Source organism: Candoia aspera, chromosome 5, assembly GCF_035149785.1.
Source record: "Candoia aspera isolate rCanAsp1 chromosome 5, rCanAsp1.hap2, whole genome shotgun sequence".
In the NCBI taxonomy this organism is placed as follows: Eukaryota; Metazoa; Chordata; class Lepidosauria; order Squamata; family Boidae; genus Candoia; species Candoia aspera.
The window spans coordinates 113,201,618-113,219,948 of record NC_086157.1 but is presented as its reverse complement, the minus strand read 5'-3'; the positions used below and the strand labels follow the sequence as shown (position 1 = coordinate 113,219,948).

The following is an 18,331-nucleotide window of genomic DNA, read 5'->3' as shown; positions in this document are numbered from 1 at the left end:
GCTGAAAAGGAGTGCCACGTCCTGACAGGTGTGTTTTGGTGTAGCAGAGGCCAGCAGTTTGGGCAGGAGATTGTTCTTTTCTTGGGCAGCTGGCTTTTGGACCTCTGCAAGCATCTGCTTAGCCACTGTGTGGTGCTGGGCGACTTGCTGGTTGATCTGATCCAGCCAGATAGATGGAGTTCTTTTTTTTTTTTAACCCGTTCAGTCATGCCCGATTCTCGGAGACGGCCTGGACAAGTCCCTGCAGTTTTCTTGGCAAGGTTTTTCAGAAGTGGTTGGCCATTGCCTCCTTCCTGGGGCTGAGAGGGAGTGACTGGCCCAAGGTCCCCCAGCTGGATTCATGCCTAAGGCGGGACTAGAACTCGCAGCCGCCTGGTTTCTAGCCTGGTGCCTTCATCACTACACCAAACTGGCTCTCAGATGGTGTCCTTGCAACATGCTAAATCTGGGTTAGTGCACCATGGTCTTGCTGCTTTCTGTAACATGAAGTAACCCGACAAATAAACTTGCTAAATTTGGAAGCCTCTGGGGATTGTCAATGTGGGGCTTAGCGTTGATGCACAACCCAACCAGTGGTGGTTGATTCAACACAGAACAGCTTAGTGCTCTGTAAAAGTCTGTAAGGTAGGAATGCTATGACCGGGCAGAAGTTTCTGGCTGCTACTGCTGTCATTCCATCCCCATCAAAACAACATTTTGCATTTTTAAGTTGTCCTTTTAAATGGTTTTCCAAGTGGTGGCTGTTCAAGAAACCCTTGTGAGAAGCGATTTATTTCCTTTAATGCTCAGTTGCCCGACTGTTTTTCTTGAAGACATGCAGGGCCATTTAGAAGCTAATAGGAATGAGATAGAAGGGATGACAGGAAAATATCTGCAAATACCTCATTTCCGAAATATGTTTTCAAAGTGCCCCATTTGGCTGAAATTCAGCAGGGTGACAATCTGGTCTCCAGGGGAGTCGTCCCTCCTGTCGAACTTGTTCTGGAGGAAACTGAACAGATCAGATGGCTTTTTTCTAGAGTAGGCTTGGGATCAAAAAACACAGTAAGGTTTTAGAAAACACTCATAACATATTATTTTCCTAGACTAATTCGTGCAAGTGCTTTGGATGTGAGTCTACGTGAATTTAAATGCTGCCGTTTCCAGAAAAAACTATCTTTGGGGTGAAGTCTGAGAAAACAGATTTTTTTTTTTTAAAGTAATTTCTACTCTTTTAGCACTGCTTTAAATATATGTGAAATCAGCGACAAAAGCTATTGGAAATGTACATCTTTGCATGCTGTCCCTTTATCCTTGCATTTTATGTCTGCAAATCTAATTATTAGAGAGCTCTGTCTGATAAATTTTTGCAACTGTTTGAGAATCCCTCTCTTTTAATTGAGAGGCAGGCTTAATTACATGTTAGTGTTAGGCAGGTTAGTCTACGTAATAAAAAATTAGAGGGAGTTTGATAGCATCTTTTCAGACTTACACATTTTATGAAAAAGAATAGGTTTTTGTGAACTACAGCTTCACCGAAGGTTTTACTTTCTAACAGAATTTAATGACATGTGTTAGCCTGAACAGATGCTATCAGATTCCTGATGTTCAGTAAAGCTAATCAGATGCTTAACATTGCATATTTCCAGTTGTGCAGGTAGTCCTTGCTTAACAACCATTTGTTAGTGATGGTTCGGATTTACAAAGGTGCTGAAAAAAACAACTTACAACTGGTCCTCACACTTATGACCGTTGCAGTGTCCCCGCGGTCATGTGATCACAATTTGGGCACTTGGCAACTGGTTCACATTTATGACCGTTGCAGTGTCCCGTGGTCAAGTGTTTCCCATTTTTGACCTTCCCTGCTGGTTTCTGGTAAGCAAAATCAATGGGGAACTGTGTGATTCACTTAATGACTATGTGGTTTGCTTAATGCCCTCAGTGATTCACTTAATGACCACTGCAAAAAAGGTTGTAAAATCGGGTCAGATTGGCTTAATGACTGCTTTACTTAGCAACCGAAATTCCGGTCCCAATTGTGGTTGTTAAATGAGGACTACCTGTATTGGCCTAACTCCAGTAATCCTAGGGATTTTTTTAGGTCTATCTGTCAGTGCCCAGTTGTATTTGTTGGAGAATTCTGGGAGTTGAAGTCCACACATCTTAAAGTTGCTAAGGTTGAGAAACACTGGTCCAGTCCCTGGGCTTCATGCAGGTGTTGGCATCTGCCAATGCTGGAGCTGGCCTGAAGTTTGGCAAGCTGATGTATGGTTAGGTAAAACAGGCAGGCAAGGACAGATGTAACGGGCTGTGCCAATCACCTTGAGAGCCAGGAGGAGAGCTGCAGCCTAGACAATGGCAGCATTAGCATTCCCCCTTATTAACTTTTTACGTGAAACAGAAAAAAAAATGAAATTATGATGTCTGGGTTTGATGATTGGAAAAAAAGACAGATTATAGAAAAAAGGTAAGCAATGTGGTAACCATAGAGCAAGAGGTCAATTTACATTTATGCTTATAACTGCTGTAAAGGAAAATCGGAAGTCATTTCTTTATATTCTTTTTTCCCTCTTTGTTTTCTGCACTTTGTTCTTTTCTTATTTCTTTCTTTTGTCTTATTCTAAATATTAGTCCTTGTTACTTTTTATTTTCTGTCTTAAAATTTATAGATGTAGATGTAGATATAGAATGCTAGCTGGGGAGTCCACACATGCTGGCTGGGGAATTCTGGGAGTTGAAGTCCACACATGCTGGCTGGGGAATTCTGGGAGTTGAAGTCCACACATGCTGGCTGGGGAATTCTGGGAGTTCAGGTCCACCCATCTTAAAGTTGCCAATGTTGAAAAACACTGGGTTAAGGTGTTGGGCTGAGGTTGGGGAAACTCCCGCTGACTTCGGCCCCCTTCTCTCTCACTTCAGCCCATCCTACCTCCAGGGTTGCTGTGCTGGGGAAAAAAAATAAGAAGCAGGACTGTTACGGACATCACCTTGAGGAAACGATAGGATGTAAACTGAATAGATGAATTGATAAATAAATTGGTATAGCTTGGAAGCTGTTTGGGACAGAGGTGCCCATTGTCTAGAAAGGCCCAACGGGATGCCCTGGGTGAATGAGTGTGTGGGTCAATGACAGCGATTCTGGAAAGCATTAAAATTTTAAAACCTGTGCAAGCGATAGGCTCTCTTACGTAGGAAAGGAAACTGCAGATGTTTTCTTGGCCGCGCGCTGGAAACCAAGGGTCCTGGTCAATTTGCCCAAAATGCACCTTGAGGCAGTGGCATGATGTTAGCAGTTCCATCCAGCCTGGAAAAAAAACTTGCGGAGCAAGTTGAATAATGCTTGCCAAAAATACGATCTCCATTCTCTGGAGCTTCAGCAGAAACAACCAATAGCAGCTGAAACCTCCTTCCCTGTGGGCTGGAATATTTTAAAGATTCAGATTTAAACGTAGGCTTTTTTCCAAGGCAGGGTGACGTGATTGCCAGGCTTAATGGTCAGCTCTGAGCTAAGGGTACAAGTGCAGCATCCGTTTTTGGCTGGCGTTGCGGCCCTTTTTTTCTCACCCAGATGGATTGGCTCCGAACTGCTGCCCGCTTTCAGTTCATGGCTCTGGATGCTGGCTTAACTTTGGATCCTCCTCCTTGTCTGAGCTACAGGCGACCTCTGAAAATTATCACTGGACTGTGATTTTTAAGGTGACCAAATGGGGGAATTAGAACCATTAGTTGGAAGGGACTTTAGAGGCCATTTAGCCCAACCCCCTGCTCAGTGCAGGATCCATGAATGGGTGAAGACCTCCACGATGGAGAACTCACCATTTCATGTGGCAGTCTGTTCCATTTTCTTAGTTTATGGCTCAGTATGTTGTGGGACGTGGTGGCGCTGCGGGTTAAACCACTGAGCTGCTGAGCTTGCCGATCAGAAGGTCGGCGGTTCAAATCCGCGTGGCGGGGCGAGCTCCCGTTGCTAGTCCCAGCTCCTGCCAACCTAGCAGTTCGAAAACATGCAAATGTGAGTAGATTAATAGGTACCACTTCGGCGGGTAGGTAACGGCGTTCTGTGACTGTCATGCTGGCCACATGACCACGGAAGTGTCTTCGGACAAACGCCGGCTCTTCGGCTTTGAAACGGAGATGAGCACCGCCCCCTAGAGTCGGACACCACTGGACTTAATGTCAAGGGAAACCTTTACCTTTACCTATGTTGTGTGAACCCAGAAAAAGTGTTAGTTTCAGAACAAGTGTTCTGTGCGAGTGAAATCATTTTTATAGCTCTGTCTGAAGGGCTCCAATAATGAACTTTGCAGACTTCAGTCAAAGGGCTTTTTGGAGCACCAGCCATACCTCATCAGGGTGCACCATACTTTATCCGATATTGTTGGATTTTTCTTCACCACTTCCAAGGTTGCAGGGAACGTCCCATCTCCTGTCTTTGTGGCTTTGTGCCACCAAAGAGTTTTTCATGATAAACAAATACTGGGCAGGCCCAGCTGAGATCGGATTTCACCAGCTCCTTGGATGCTTGCCTGAGAACCAGGTGGAAAAAATAAAGATAGCTTAGCAGATATTGGAGTTTATATGGGTCAGTGTTCAATAAGGCGTGGGTGCGAAAAGGGAGGCAAAACAGACATTCTTGCCAACAATCAGGAAACGGAGATAATATACAGGTAGTCCTCAACTTACGACCACTCATTTAACAATGGTCTGAAGTTATGGCGGCCTTGGAATGGGTGCTTTATGGCCTGCAAAGCACTTCCGAGCGTCGCAAAACATTGCACTCCCCTGCAGTTGCATGATTGCATTTCGGGCACTTGGCAACCGACTCGCATTTGCAGCATCCCGCAGTCTCGTAATTGCATTTTTGTGATGGCTTTTGCTGTTTTCCGACAAAAAGTGCCCATTGGGGAAACTGGATTCGCTTAACGGCTGCCGTAAAAATGGCCGTAAAATTGGGTCTGGTCACAGTGACTCGACTTACGACCTCAACGACTTATGATGGAAATTCCGGTCCCAACTGTGATCATGCGTCGAGGACTACCTGTACCGGTTGCATCTGGAAGAAAATGCAGTGGCAAGCCCGTTGGCTGAGCAACCCCACCCATGTGGAATTCCACCTGTATGAAAAGTGTTGCACTGTTTGTCAGTCAGCTTTTGGGTCTAGTTCAAAATACCGGCTGTTCCTTCCAGGCCCTAAACAACACAGCCACAGGCTGGCTCAGGACCCCCTTCCCATGATTGACTCTGCTCACTTGCAGAACGCCCGCTTAGAGTCCCCCCTCCGTGCAAGGATATGATCGAATACCCGCTCCCCTGGAATATGTGCACCCCAACCTTGTTATAGTTCCACAAGCAAGTTAATGTCAGTCCCGCGAGGCAGACCAGGCCGGGAAATCGACGCCACAGGAAGGCTGAAACTACTTCTGTTATAGCCAGCCTCAACGGAAGTCGTTTTAGCTTTCCTGCAGAGCCCATTTTTGTGGGGAGAGGGCCTTTGAGCAAGTGGGGTCTACTACAGAGGCATGCCACCTTGCCTGCACCCTGTAGCCTTGCACGGAGGACTTTGAGGAGGTCTTTGGCAGGTGAGCAGACCTGATCTTGGCAAGGAGTTGGTTGGCCCCTGGGAGGACAGACTGTTGGACCAGGTGGGTGTAATGGTCTGTGGGAAAGACCTTGGGAGGCGGGGCCAAGAGATGCTGCCTAGGGAACGGTCAGATAAGAGGCAGCTGAGCCCACAGCTATATAGTGGGTGGGGCAAGAGGCTCAGAAGGGACCCTCCCTAACTAATCAGACTGTAAAAGAGACGGTGGGAGATTTGCACTTTCAGACTTGCAAGGTTCTGTCAACGCAGCCTTACAATAAAGTAGAATTAGCTCAGCTGGTCATCTGTCTGGTCTACCTTGTAAGGCTGACAATGGGCCAGGGCGTCCATCCAGCAGGGCACTGCTTATATTATGTTCTTATGGCCCACCACCTTGGGCAGGAGTGATGCCACAAATTATTTATTTTATTTTATTATCTGTCCCACCTTTATTATTTTTATAAATAACTCAAGATGGCGAACATACCTAGTACTCCTTCCTCCTCCTATTTTCCCCACAACAACCACCCTGTGAGGTGAGTTGGGCTGAGAGAGAGGGAACGGCCCAAGGGCACCCAGCCGGCTTTTGTGCCCAAGGCGGGACTAGAACTCTCCTGCCACGCCTGATTGGCTCTTGGGCTGAGAGAGAGGGACCGGCCCAAGGGCACCCAGCCGGCTTTCGTGCCTCAGGCGGGACTAGAACTCTCCTGCCGCGCCTGATTGGCTCTTGGGCTGAGAGAGAGGGACTGGCCCAAGGTCACTCAGCTGGCTTTCATGCCTGAGGCGGGACTAGAACTCTCCTACCACGCCTGATTGGCTCTTGGGCTGAGAGAGAGGGACTGGCCCAAGGGCACCCAGCCAGCTTTTGTGCCCAAGGCGGGACTAGAACTCTCCTGCCACGCCTGATTGGCTCTTGGACTGAGAGAGAGGGACCGGCCCAAGGGCACCCAGCCGGCTTTCGTGCCTCAGGCGGGACTAGAACTCTCCTGCCGCGCCTGATTGGCTCTTGGGCTGAGAGAGAGGGACTGGCCCAAGGTCACTCAGCTGGCTTTCATGCCTGAGGCGGGACTAGAACTCTCCTACCACGCCTGATTGGCTCTTGGGCTGAGAGAGAGGGACTGGCCCAAGGTCACTCAGCTGGCTTTCATGCCTGAGGCGGGACTAGAACTCTCCTACCACGCCTGATTGGCTCTTGGGCTGAGAGAGAGGGACTGGCCCAAGGTCACTCAGCTGGCTTTCATGCCTGAGGCGGGACTAGAACTCTCCTGCCACGCCTGATTGGCTCTTGGGCTGAGAGAGAGGGACCGGCCCAAGGGCACCCAGCCGGCTTTCGTGCCTCAGGCGGGACTAGAACTCTCCTGCCGCGCCTGATTGGTTCTTGGGCTGAGAGGGACTGGCCCAAGGGCACCCAGCCGGCTTTCGTGCCTCAGGCGGGACTAGAACTCTCCTGCCGCGCCTGATTGGCTCTTGGGCTGAGAGAGAGGGACCGGCCCAAGGTCACTCAGCTGGCTTTCATGCCTGAGGCGGGACTAGAACTCTCCTACCACACCTGACTGGCTCTTGGGCTGAGATAGAGGGACTGGCCCAAGGTCACTCAGCTGGCTTTCATGCCTGAGGCGGGACTAGAACTCTCCTACCACGCCTGATTGGCTCTTGGGCTGAGAGAGAGGGACCGGCCCAAGGGCACCCAGCCGGCTTTCGTGCCTCAGGCGGGACTAGAACTCTCCTGCCGCGCCTGATTGGCTCTTGGGCTGAGAGAGAGGGACCGGCCCAAGGTCACTCAGCTGGCTTTCATGCCTGAGGCGGGACTAGAACTCTCCTACCACACCTGACTGGCTCTTGGGCTGAGATAGAGGGACTGGCCCAAGGTCACTCAGCTGGCTTTCATGCCTGAGGCGGGACTAGAACTCTCCTACCACGCCTGATTGGCTCTTGGGCTGAGAGAGAGGGACCGGCCCAAGGGCACCCAGCCGGCTTTCGTGCCTCAGGCGGGACTAGAACTCTCCTGCCGCGCCTGATTGGCTCTTGGGCTGAGATAGAGGGACTGGCCCAAGGGCACCCAGCCTGGAGGGCCACGTTATGACTTTCCTGGGCCCTGGGCACATAATCTCCATTTCCTTATAGTTCGCAAGAAGGGATGTTTCCTGACCTGGTCTCCCTCAAGGGGCTTAAAGCTTGGCGTGGTTATATCCCCACAGCGTGCTTAACTACTTCAAAGACTTGGTAGCCGCCTTTGCTTAACATGTAACTCTTAGCTGGTTTCAATCCTGGCCAGTTTGTTATGGCTTGGAGTGTCGGGAGGACTGAGCCTGCTTAACTGGTTCATTGCAACGTCAAAAAATGAGTTAATTCTGCAATCAGGTTGCGCGTGGTGTCCAAAAGCAGTCATGATCTCAAAGGTCTTGCCTTCTTGATTTAAACAAGGGATGTGTTGCCATTCCCCTGTGCCAATCTTCCTCAACCTAAAAGTCCCATCTGGCTGGGAATCCTGGGAGTTGTTGTCCCAGCATCCCTGGAAGGCATCAGGTTTAGAAGGCTGCAGTGTGTGTTTCGTTGGGGAGGAGAAAGATCACTTGGGGATCTCTTGGGATCTTAGGTCCCCAGCAGCTTGTGAAACAATTCAGTTACGTGGGACTCCAGTTTTTATTTCTCCTTCTCATGGTATCCCTGTTGGAAGAAAGTCATACAATTCTCCTTTTTTCATGGGCAGTGTTGGGTTTAATCATCTGAGCATTCTTCATCTGCATGAATAATCAGCTGAGGCACGTTGGCTTGGAAACGGGCAATTTCGAAAATAATCTTTTGAAAACGTGACTGCTTTTTTCTTCCTGGAGCCGAGATGTGGGGCAGCAGTTGTGAATGAACGCAAGGGCCAATTGGGATGCCATGGCAATGGCTGAAATCAGAGTTTGCAACCAAGCCAGGGTCTCTTTCTATTCTGGGTTCAACTCAAACCACATGCCATTGGTGTGGTCATCTCAGGATCTCCAACACGATGCCCCTGTGGGCTCCAGGGTTATCAGCAGATTCCTCCCTGGGCAGCCCAGTTTTTAAACTTTGCAAGCTTGTTTTAATTTTTAAACAAAATTGCAAATGACTTCCACACGGCGAACAAAACACCAGCTTCCTGGTTTGTTCCCGTCTTAAGCATGTCCTTGTTGAAGTTAGGAGGAAAAAAAAGGTGGCTTTTGCTTATTTTCTCAGGGAAAAAAAAAAGATAAGCAGGGGATTGATTTTCAGCATCCTGTAGAGCTGGACTGGGTGATATGGAGGAACCTCATCAAGTTAATTCTATAGTTTGACATTTTGTGAGTGAGCAAACTTCTTCTTTTCTTTCAGCATTAAGGCAGGCTTTGAGCACCCCTAGTTGTGTTTGTTGGCCCTTGAAGGTTGGGACCACTGAGAATCTGTGGTTTGGGGTGTTGGGGAAACTGAGATCATCCAGAGGTTTCTGAAAACTTCAATCCCCAGCAACCTCAGCCAACATGGTGAATGGGGGAATGCTGGGAGTTGTAGTTCAGGATCTTCCGGAGGGCCTTAGGCCCCCTACCCCTGCAGCTTTTAACCATGGAGTGGTGCTACCTCTGAAATGAGCCAGCATCACAACTGATTTAGCTACAGAAGTAGATTTCTGTACCGGGAAGGGGTTGGACTAGGTGATCTCTCTTTTCCCTTCCAGTCCTTACGTTCTGTTTCTTGCCTGTTGGAGATGGCATTTCTCAACCCAGTTGACCAAACTGGGTGAAAAGGACTGTGTAGAGGAGGCAGTTTGTCCACAGTTTAACACCAGGGTCAGCACATGAATTTTTGCCGACTTTTCTTAAAGAACTCTGCTGATTTCCAAAATTAATGTTTAAAAGGTGGCTGAAAATCAGGCAAAATTTTGGCCTTCTCCCAGGAACTGAAATTACTGAAATCTGGTAGGAGTTGAGTTGTTTTTGGCCAGTGGGTGTTTGGGGCAGAATGTAATGTTGGTAAACGGTGACAATGGTTTGATATGCATCAATGGCTTCAACTGAGCATCTCTTGATGGATCACCAAGGTGACATTGCTCAGCTGAGAAAGTCATTGGGCCTCCTGAGTTGCCAATAGCAACCTCTCTTTCTCCTTTCCCCTGAAGATTGGCCTGAAATGTGGGTAGGTTGCACTGCATACAGGTTGGAATCTGAGATCTTGAAATCGGAGAGGACGTCTTCCTCCCCCTCCCCCTGGAACCAACTGAAAGGCTTCTAAAGGAATTAACTGCTTGAAATGGAAGGGGTGAGAAATGCAGAAATGCACACTGTGTAAATGCTTGTGCAACCATCATTGTTAGCAACAACGATTGCAAATAGCTGTAAGAACAAATACGCTTCTGGCTGCCAAGAGTCAGTATAATCCATTTTTTTTCCAGTCTCAATTCAGCGTGGGGGTTTTGCTGGTGGGAACTGGGCTGTATTGGTGTCTTGGTCTTCTTTGAGCTTCTCTTCCTGCAGAAGTCTCATTACCAGCTGGGTAAAGCATGATTTTCCAGCCAAAAATATACCACCAGTAAGTTTTAATTTTCAAGCAGGCTCCGAACACCAAGAACTCACCAGTTCAACTCTGAACTGCGTATATTCTCCAAAATGGCAAACCTTTAAGGATGGATGCATTCTTTCAGTGTCAGGGACAGGCCATCTCCAGCTCTCCCTTGCTTAAAGATGACAAAACCTTGCATTGCAGGGGGCTGCAGGGAGGTAATACACAGAGATTCTGGTTGACCTGGGACATGAATTAATGAGTTGTAGATTTGAACTAATCAGCTCTATCCATAGAAAAGGTAAAGGTTTCCCCTGCACAGTTGTGTCCAACTCTAGGGGCGGTGCTCATCTCCGTTTCTTAGCCGAAGAGCCAGTGCTGTCCGAAGACGCTTCCGCGGTCATGTGGCCAGCATGACAGGCACGGAACACTGTTATCCACACAACATGTTTAAACATGTTTAAACCAGGTCATTTAAAGACCTCACATCTGCATTTGCTCCACTTGCAAAGCTTAACCAGTGTTATCTTAGTTGGTTTGTTTGTTGAGCTTAGCTTGTTGAAATCCAGACTCTTTGGTTCAGAAAGTGGGTTAATCCAATAACCAAATGAAGTGTGTTGTAGGAACCCAGATATTGCATATGTCTGGATACTAAAAAGTCCTCAGAAAGTGAGATCCTTTCAGTAACTTGCTTCAAGGAAAAAAAAAAAACCAGTAGCACACCCCTAGAATTTACTGATACTGAGGGAAAGGGATGTGGTGTTGCTGGTCCAAAGATGCTTTGCCAAGAAGAAATCTTGCTGCAAACACAAATCTTTTTGGCCTCTCCTTTTCTGTCTCACAGATTCCCACTTCCCCAGTCATTCCACAATGTGCTCAACCAAAAACAAGCTTATGTGCTCAGCCAAAAACAAGCTCTGGCCTTCAGCTTGTTTGACATTTCTAGTGACTTTGGGGATTGGTCAATGTATAACTTCACTAGAGTGTGGAGGAGAAAAAACTTGCAAACAGCCCTGTCCATTCACAGTCCATTTATTAGCACGTTCACAGGCCATTTGTTTATTCACCGTCCATCTGTTAGCAAGTGCAGAGGACAGAATGACCTCTTCCTCTAAGGAAATAGTATCAACGAATACTATAGTGTAAACACTTGGTTAGATCTTCTGTGGTCAACTTCTATTATTTACATCAGGGATTCTGAACCTTAACAACTTTAAGATGTGTGGACTTCAACTCCCAGAATTCCCCAGCCAGCTAATGCTTCAACTGAGTTGAATTCCACATATCTTAAAGTTGCCAACGTTGAGAAATACTGGGTTGCATGCTTTGAGGCTGTTCCCTAGACTTAGCTCACCTTGAGCCTTCTCCCGTTTACACCTGAACATGGTACAAAAGGTGTCCAGAGAACATCTTCTCTGCCATATCCTTGTGACATTATCTCCATCTCAAGGGCTGTCATCTATGGTGGAAGCAACTTGTTCTCTGTTGTCCAGGAGGGAAGAACCACAACCAAGGATGGAAACTATAAGGAGATTTCTTTCTTCAAAGGCTGGATATCCACCCATCCAGAATGTTTTAATGGATCCTGCCTTGAGCAGATGTTGGGTTAGATGACCTTTGATGGGTCCTCCAGCCCAGAAGGAGAGAATCTGATGTTGTCTTTAGCTGTACTACTGCAAAAGTGACATTGTCCTTCTACCACCACCATCCAAAGACAACCTCAAGTGTGTAAAATCTGTTCAGCTTTGACAGATTTGGAGGGAACTTGGGGACTGGAAGCAACTGCGAAGGGAGGCAGGGGTTGCAGGAAAGGGACTGATAATGGGGATGGCAAAGGTCCCTTTTAAAAAAAAAGTAATTTTTATTCATCTATTTGCAAACAAACCTACCTAAAATAAAAATGAACAATTCACAACACACAAAGAAAAGAAAAAAGAAAAAACCCACAACAAATGAAAACGTAAGGAAGACAAAAAATCTTTAATTACAAATATATCCCAAGTCCACCTGATTTTGTAAGTCTTTAAAAGGAGACACGAAGCTTTCAATGTCCACCAAGCCTGTCCAAGAATGTTTAAGAAGTTTTCAACAGGATAAAAACACTACAACTTTTGAATTGAAGAGAAAAAGAATAGGGAACAGTAATAAGAAAGTGAAAAAGAAAGAAATAGAAAAGAAAGAAAGAAAAAAGCGATAAAGAATTTTTTTTCCCCAAGGGGAGAGAGTGTGTGCCATTTTCTGCTTGATGGAACATATAATTTTCTCAAAAATGGCTAAATCACTCATCCCTGAAATCCAATTCTTTATATCTGGAGTTAAGAGTGTTTCCCCATCCTCTAAGGCAGGGTTTCTCAACCAGGTTGGCTGGAGGATTCTGGGTGTTGAAGTCCACACATCTTAAAGTTGCCAAGGTTGAGAAGCCCTGGCCTAAGGATTATTCTTTTCGCTATTCTTAGAGCACAAAGCATCCTTCTTTGTTCAGAACACATTAAATTTGAAGTAGTTTGTATATGATTTAGTACGAGACGTACGTCTTTAAAAAGTATAGTTTTTGCAATAATTCTATCATCGTTGGACAGCAAAGGTCACATCCAGTGATGGGTGGAAAGCAGTTCAACTCAACGGGGGCCTGTCTGCACAACAAGAGATTCCGGATGGAAACTTGGCCTTTGGGCCAAGATCAATGCACATTTGCCTGCAGGGTCACCTTCCCATCTTGCATGCCTGTCCCCCTTCACCACAACTGGAAATGGCCACCACGTTCATCCACAAGGGCGCACAATTGAACTGAGAGGTGCCTTGCAGCCTGTTTTTCCAATGTGAGGCTGGAATATTTGCTCCAGAGTAAGCACCTGGCTGGGCCAGATGCTTTTGACTTGAGCCTCACAGACTGGAGGTGAAGCTGATATCAGGGCAAATTGACCATGCTGGCGGCCAACTGGGAACGCGGAGAGTCAAATGCATCTGGAAGGGGTTGGTTGGGGAAGCCTTTGGAAACGGGTCAATAGACCGACTTCTCTTCCTTTCTCCTTCCAGGGACGGGTTCCAGCATCCTTTCGGCCCTTCAGGATCTCTCTTGGCTGTCCAAGTCGAAAGTTGAGAAGCAGCTGCAGATCATTTCAGTGCTGCAATGGGTGATCTCATTCCTGACTTTGGGTAAGGAGGTCTTCTTGTCTCAAACACTCAAGACTTTTGGTGTGGTGTTGTCTGAAGATATGGATGCATTGGTCACAAAATGTGCCTTCCAGAGAGAGCCCACACCCTTTGCTCTTGGTCGCCTAGGTGAAATGTGGGCTGTGCTCAGACAAAGCGCTGAACCAGATCAAAGTCTAAGATCTAGTCGATTCCTCAAGATGAAGTATGCTTCAGCTTTTTTGCAGCTTAGCCCATTGCATAAACCTCTGCTGTTGGTTGCCTTATGGTTCAATGTCTCGTCCAAATCCAGAAAATCAATTATTTCAGGAATATGGTTGAGTGTGATGTATGAACCCAGCAATGATGCTCGGTGGATCAGCCTTGTCCCCTGCCACCTCACTGAGCTTATCCCCATGATCAGACAGAGCACTTGTAGGATCTTAGTTGCAGATCCTGTAGACTGTGTCTTCAGGGTTCTCCATGTTCTTGCTTCAGATGCAACAGCTGAGGAACGGTAGCTCTCCTGATGTTAGGCTACAACTCCTCCAAATCTGTTAATATCAGGTTAGGCCCTATAGACTGACATGTCCACAAATTCCTCTCTTTCAAGCTGTGGTTCTTCTTATGACCAGGAGACTCTTGCCAGGGCAGACAGAATTGGGCTTTCTGAATTGCTGGAAAGGACACATTCCCCACCTTTCCTCTTTTGCCTATAACTGTCATGCCTGGATCCTCTTCCTGTTTGCATCCCTGCCCTTGCCTTCAGCTGGGAGATTAATAATGCCCTGTACCTTCTTGGGGCCTTAAGGTGGACAAAAGATGGCCTGGAAAATGAAGCTAAGGGCATCCAAGAGGCAGAAGAACAGTCAAGGTGCAGATGGGTATTTGGTGGATTGAAATGGGAAATGTCGAGTTCTAACTGCCTTCTTCCTTAAATTCAGATCCCTAGGAGATCTTTTTCCTTGTTGTTCAGCCCTTGCATAAGCCCTGGATCATTATCCATGGTTTCCAGGGCAAAAAGGGGTTGGATGCCTGCCCCAAGCCAAAGCACTTGGACACCTGTCCCATGTTTTATTTACACCATGATCCAGAATGTGACAGTGACTGTGACTTGTCAAGGCCACTTTGTGGAGGAGGGAGGGTCACAGTTCCTCCCCGCTTGGGAAAATGAGTTGATTTTCCGCAGGTATCCAGACTTGTTTGTGAAAATCTGGCTTAATGCCCTCTCTGGGGTTTCTCACCCCATGGATAACAAAATCTGTTTTGGTCACTCTTCCTCTTCAAAGGATCAAGGACAACTTTACTGTTGAGGTCTTTGGGCGTTCACACACACCTGCCTGGGCTGAAGTGAAGTTGAATAATTTGTGGGGACTTAGCCCTTGTCTCTGCCCATTGTAGTGTGAACCAGACCACCACTGTTAACCCATCACATGATGTCTTTTTTTGAGCATATCATAACAGGTGAACATTCCAATTGTGGTTTGTTAATGGGCTGGATTGCTATGGCAAGAACTGCCTGCCCCTCTATTCCTGGTTAATATCCCAAAAGATTGCTTAATGGTGAGTTCCCTTCCCTTGTTTTTTTTTAAACAAGGTGCCTTGCAGAGGTCCTGAGCTATAATTCCCAGAATTCCCAGCTAACATGGCCTTTCCCTGGGGAATTCTGGGAGTTGAAGTCCCACACTGCTTGGGGCACAGGCGTATTTGTTAGTTTCGCCCCTTCCTTTGGCAAGCTTACGTTGCTCTGTCCTTGGGGTGGAAAGATGACCCTGAATACTCCCCAGCTTCTCTTCATTTGGGCAGCCAAACTCTTGGGGGGGGGGGGCTGTGAAATAAATCACGGGCCGCTTCTCAAACAATGGAAGGCAACTGTGGGCATTGCTGCTGTGCTATAATATTGCAACATGAGATTGCCCAAAGAAGCAGATTGGAATAGAGTCAGGGCTGGCCAAAGAGAGAGGAGATGAATAACAGAATTCTGTGCCAAGATGCAACTGTATGATACATGGATTTGATAGAACCTCCTAGGGGAGGTGGGGTTTGGTGGGGGCCATGTTAATTAGGAACTGGGGGTTGTGTGTTTTCTGGCTGTGATGTTCCCAAAAGTATTTAACTGATGTGCTAAGCAAGAGTTTGGAATCCTTTACAGGTAGTCCTCACTTAACAGCCATTCGTTTAGTGATGGTTCAGACTTATGACGGTGCTGGAAAAAACCAACTTACGACCGGTCCTCACACTTATAGCCGTTGTAGCATCTCTGTAGTCATATGATCACAGTTTGGGTGCTTGGCAGCTGGTTCTCATTTATGACCATTGCAGTGTCCCATGGTCACGTGATCACCATTTTCGACCTTCCTGGCTGGCTTCTGGCAAGCAAAATCACATGATTCACTTAACGACCATGTGGTTTGCTTAATGCCCACAGTGATTTGCTTAATGACTGCTGCAAAAAAGGTCGTAAAATTGGGTTGGATTCGCTTAATGACCGCTTTGCTTAGCAACCAAAATTCTGGTCCCAGTTGTGGTTATTAAGCGAGGACTACCTGTATTTGATCTGGAAAGGTAGTTTGGCTGCTACTAAAGGAGAAGGAGACACATTTGAAGCTCCAAGGTGTGCCCCCAGATTGCATTGTGGAAATCTGACGGCAGAATAATTCCTTGCTATCTTTAGCAATAATTAAAGTTGAATATGACTGTATTTTACCGCTGTGAGGCCAGATATATCTTCTTTCCCCTTTATACTTCCCCAAAGCATAAAAAAGCAGGAGAAAATACAAATCCTGCTGATTGGGTCACATCATCATGTCCTGTAACATATGGTCCCCAGCCCCCGGAGGCAGTTTTCATTCAAGGGGGGCCCCGGTGCGCAAACACAATGCCTTTCCCTCCCTTACTGCAGGCTTCCCATTTTTAAGCCTAGAAAATGGCACCTGAGTAGATTCACCTTCCAAAGCGAAGCTGGGGAACCCCTAAGGGGTTTTGAAGGAGCGAAGGCCCCAGTGAATGACTCCAGGTTATTCACATCATCAAGCCAGGACTTGTTGGAAGGGAGAATTTGGAGGCTTTGAATGTTACATTAAGGGTTCTTTAGAGCTGACACATATTTTTGCATCTCTAGATAGTTGAGAAAGCATGCTGCCAGTTTTGGGCAATTTTGTAGGAAGGAGCTGTGGGAACATGGAAGATAAATTTTGAGGCCAGCTGACCATCTGATGCTAAGCAGTGCTGATCCTAGTCTTTTCCTAGAAAGGATATAAATAAATAAATCAACATGTTTAACCTGATTGTTTTAAGACCTGGGGGTTGCATTTATACCAGCTTCAGTAGTAGTAGTACTGGTAGTCCTCACTTAATGACCATTCGTTTACTGGTGGTTCAGACTTACGATGGTGCTGAAAAAACTGACTTACAACCAGTGTTCACACTTACTACCATCGAAGTGTCTCTGCAGTGACGTGATCATGATTTGGGCGCTTGGCAACCGGTTCTCGTATATGACCGTCGCAAAGTCCCGTGGTTAAGTGATCTCCATTTTTGACCTTCTTGGCTGGCTTCTGGCAAGCGAAATCAGTGGGGAACTGCACGATTCACTTAATGACCACGTGGTTTGATTCGCTTAACGACTGTGGTGATTCGCTTAACGACTGCCGCAAAAAAGGTCATAAAATCGGGTTGGATTTGCTTAATGACTGCTTTGCCTAGCAACTGAAATTCTGGTTCCAGTTGTGGTCATTCAGCGAGGACTACCTGTAGTAGTAGTTCTTTATTTTGGTCATTAACCAGCAACATTAACATTCAATATTAAAATTAAAGCTATTCCCGTTACGCTAATAATTTCACCTACGTACTGTAAGTATATATAGGATTTAAGGTGCTAGCACAAATCTATTTCTTTCTCGTGGGGATTTCACAATCACCAATAAAGTGGTTGATTGATTATGTGCCATCAAGGCTATGCTGACTCTTGGCAACCACACAGATAGGTATTCCCCACGACGATCTGTCTCCAATGTGATCCTTCAGCGCTGTAATTGAGTCCCTCCACCTTGCTGCTGGTCCTCCTCTTGTTCAACAGTAAATAAGCACTATATAGTGTACTATTGTAGAAAACTATATATAGTACTAAAAATGACTGAAGACAGATGGCTAGACAGTATACGAAATCCCTACATTCCTGAAATCTACCCAGATATTTCAGTCTGAATGGCAGGTTTAGCTCTTTAGTTAATTTCTGCCGCAAAACATTATGCAAACACAGAGAATGGGTTAATTCTCTAACGCAGCGTTTCTCAACCTTGGCAGCTTGAAGATGGGTGGACTTCAACTCCCAGAATCCCCCAGCGAGAATTCTGGGAGTTGAAGTCCACCCATCTTCAAGCTGTCAAGGTTGAGAACCACTGTCCTAAGGAAAGGGCTCTGGATGAGTTGACCCGACTTTGCTGCTGTGACTTCTTCTGGCCCCGACGTGTCATTGGCCATGGTGGCATTGGCCACGAGGGCATAAGAAACCCTCTTTGAGCAAGCTGGCATTCCTGGCTCTGCCCGACCTTCATCCATCCCCACTTTGCAGCCTTAGATTCTCCGGGCAAGTAAACATGTTTATTGCTGCGAGCTTTATTCTTCCACAGGGGACAAAGTGCAATTAAATTACAGAGGAATTTTAGGGAAATTCCTCCCCTTTGCTGCACAGGTGGCTTTTTTGCTGCAGGGTCTGAAGAGCTACTTTTCGACCAGGCAGGTGGCTCGTGATGTGGCCGTCCTGGCTTGCAACTGGGAGCTTCCTTATCACTTCCCTTGCTGTATGCTGTGCGTGGCACTTTTATGACTCCTGTAGGGCAGGGTTCAGCAGAGAAAATTAATTAGTTGGTTTATTTATAATTTTGACTTCTACCGCTGCCCACAGGAATGGGCCTCTGGATAGCTGGCTTATAAGGGTTAAAAACAACCTGAGAAATGAGTAAGATTCAAACTAGAATAGAAATGGCTGTGGTGGGTGGGAACCCCCAACAGTTAAGAACCAACAGATGATAGATGGAAAGATAGATGGAAAGAAATCTGCACTCCTGGTGTTAAAGGATAGCTTCGAGATAGGTGTTTTGGATGTTTGGTGTCGGACAGGCGTTTCCAGTTTTGTTTAGT

General features: G+C 46.6%; 2 protein-coding genes across 2 annotated transcripts in view; one reads left to right on the top strand and one right to left on the bottom strand.

Annotated features, from left to right (window-relative positions):
* SERPINH1 (serpin family H member 1) overlaps positions 1–18,331 on the bottom strand; it is a 415,650-nt gene that overhangs the window by 352,845 nt on the left and 44,474 nt on the right. The gene's annotated exons all lie outside the window — the stretch shown is intronic.
* DGAT2 (diacylglycerol O-acyltransferase 2) overlaps positions 1–18,331 on the top strand; it is a 41,426-nt gene that overhangs the window by 2,023 nt on the left and 21,072 nt on the right. The window contains exon 2 of the mRNA XM_063305984.1: positions 13,094–13,213. Within this exon, the coding sequence (XP_063162054.1) occupies positions 13,094–13,213 (120 nt within the window). The remainder of the gene's footprint in view (positions 1–13,093; positions 13,214–18,331) is intronic.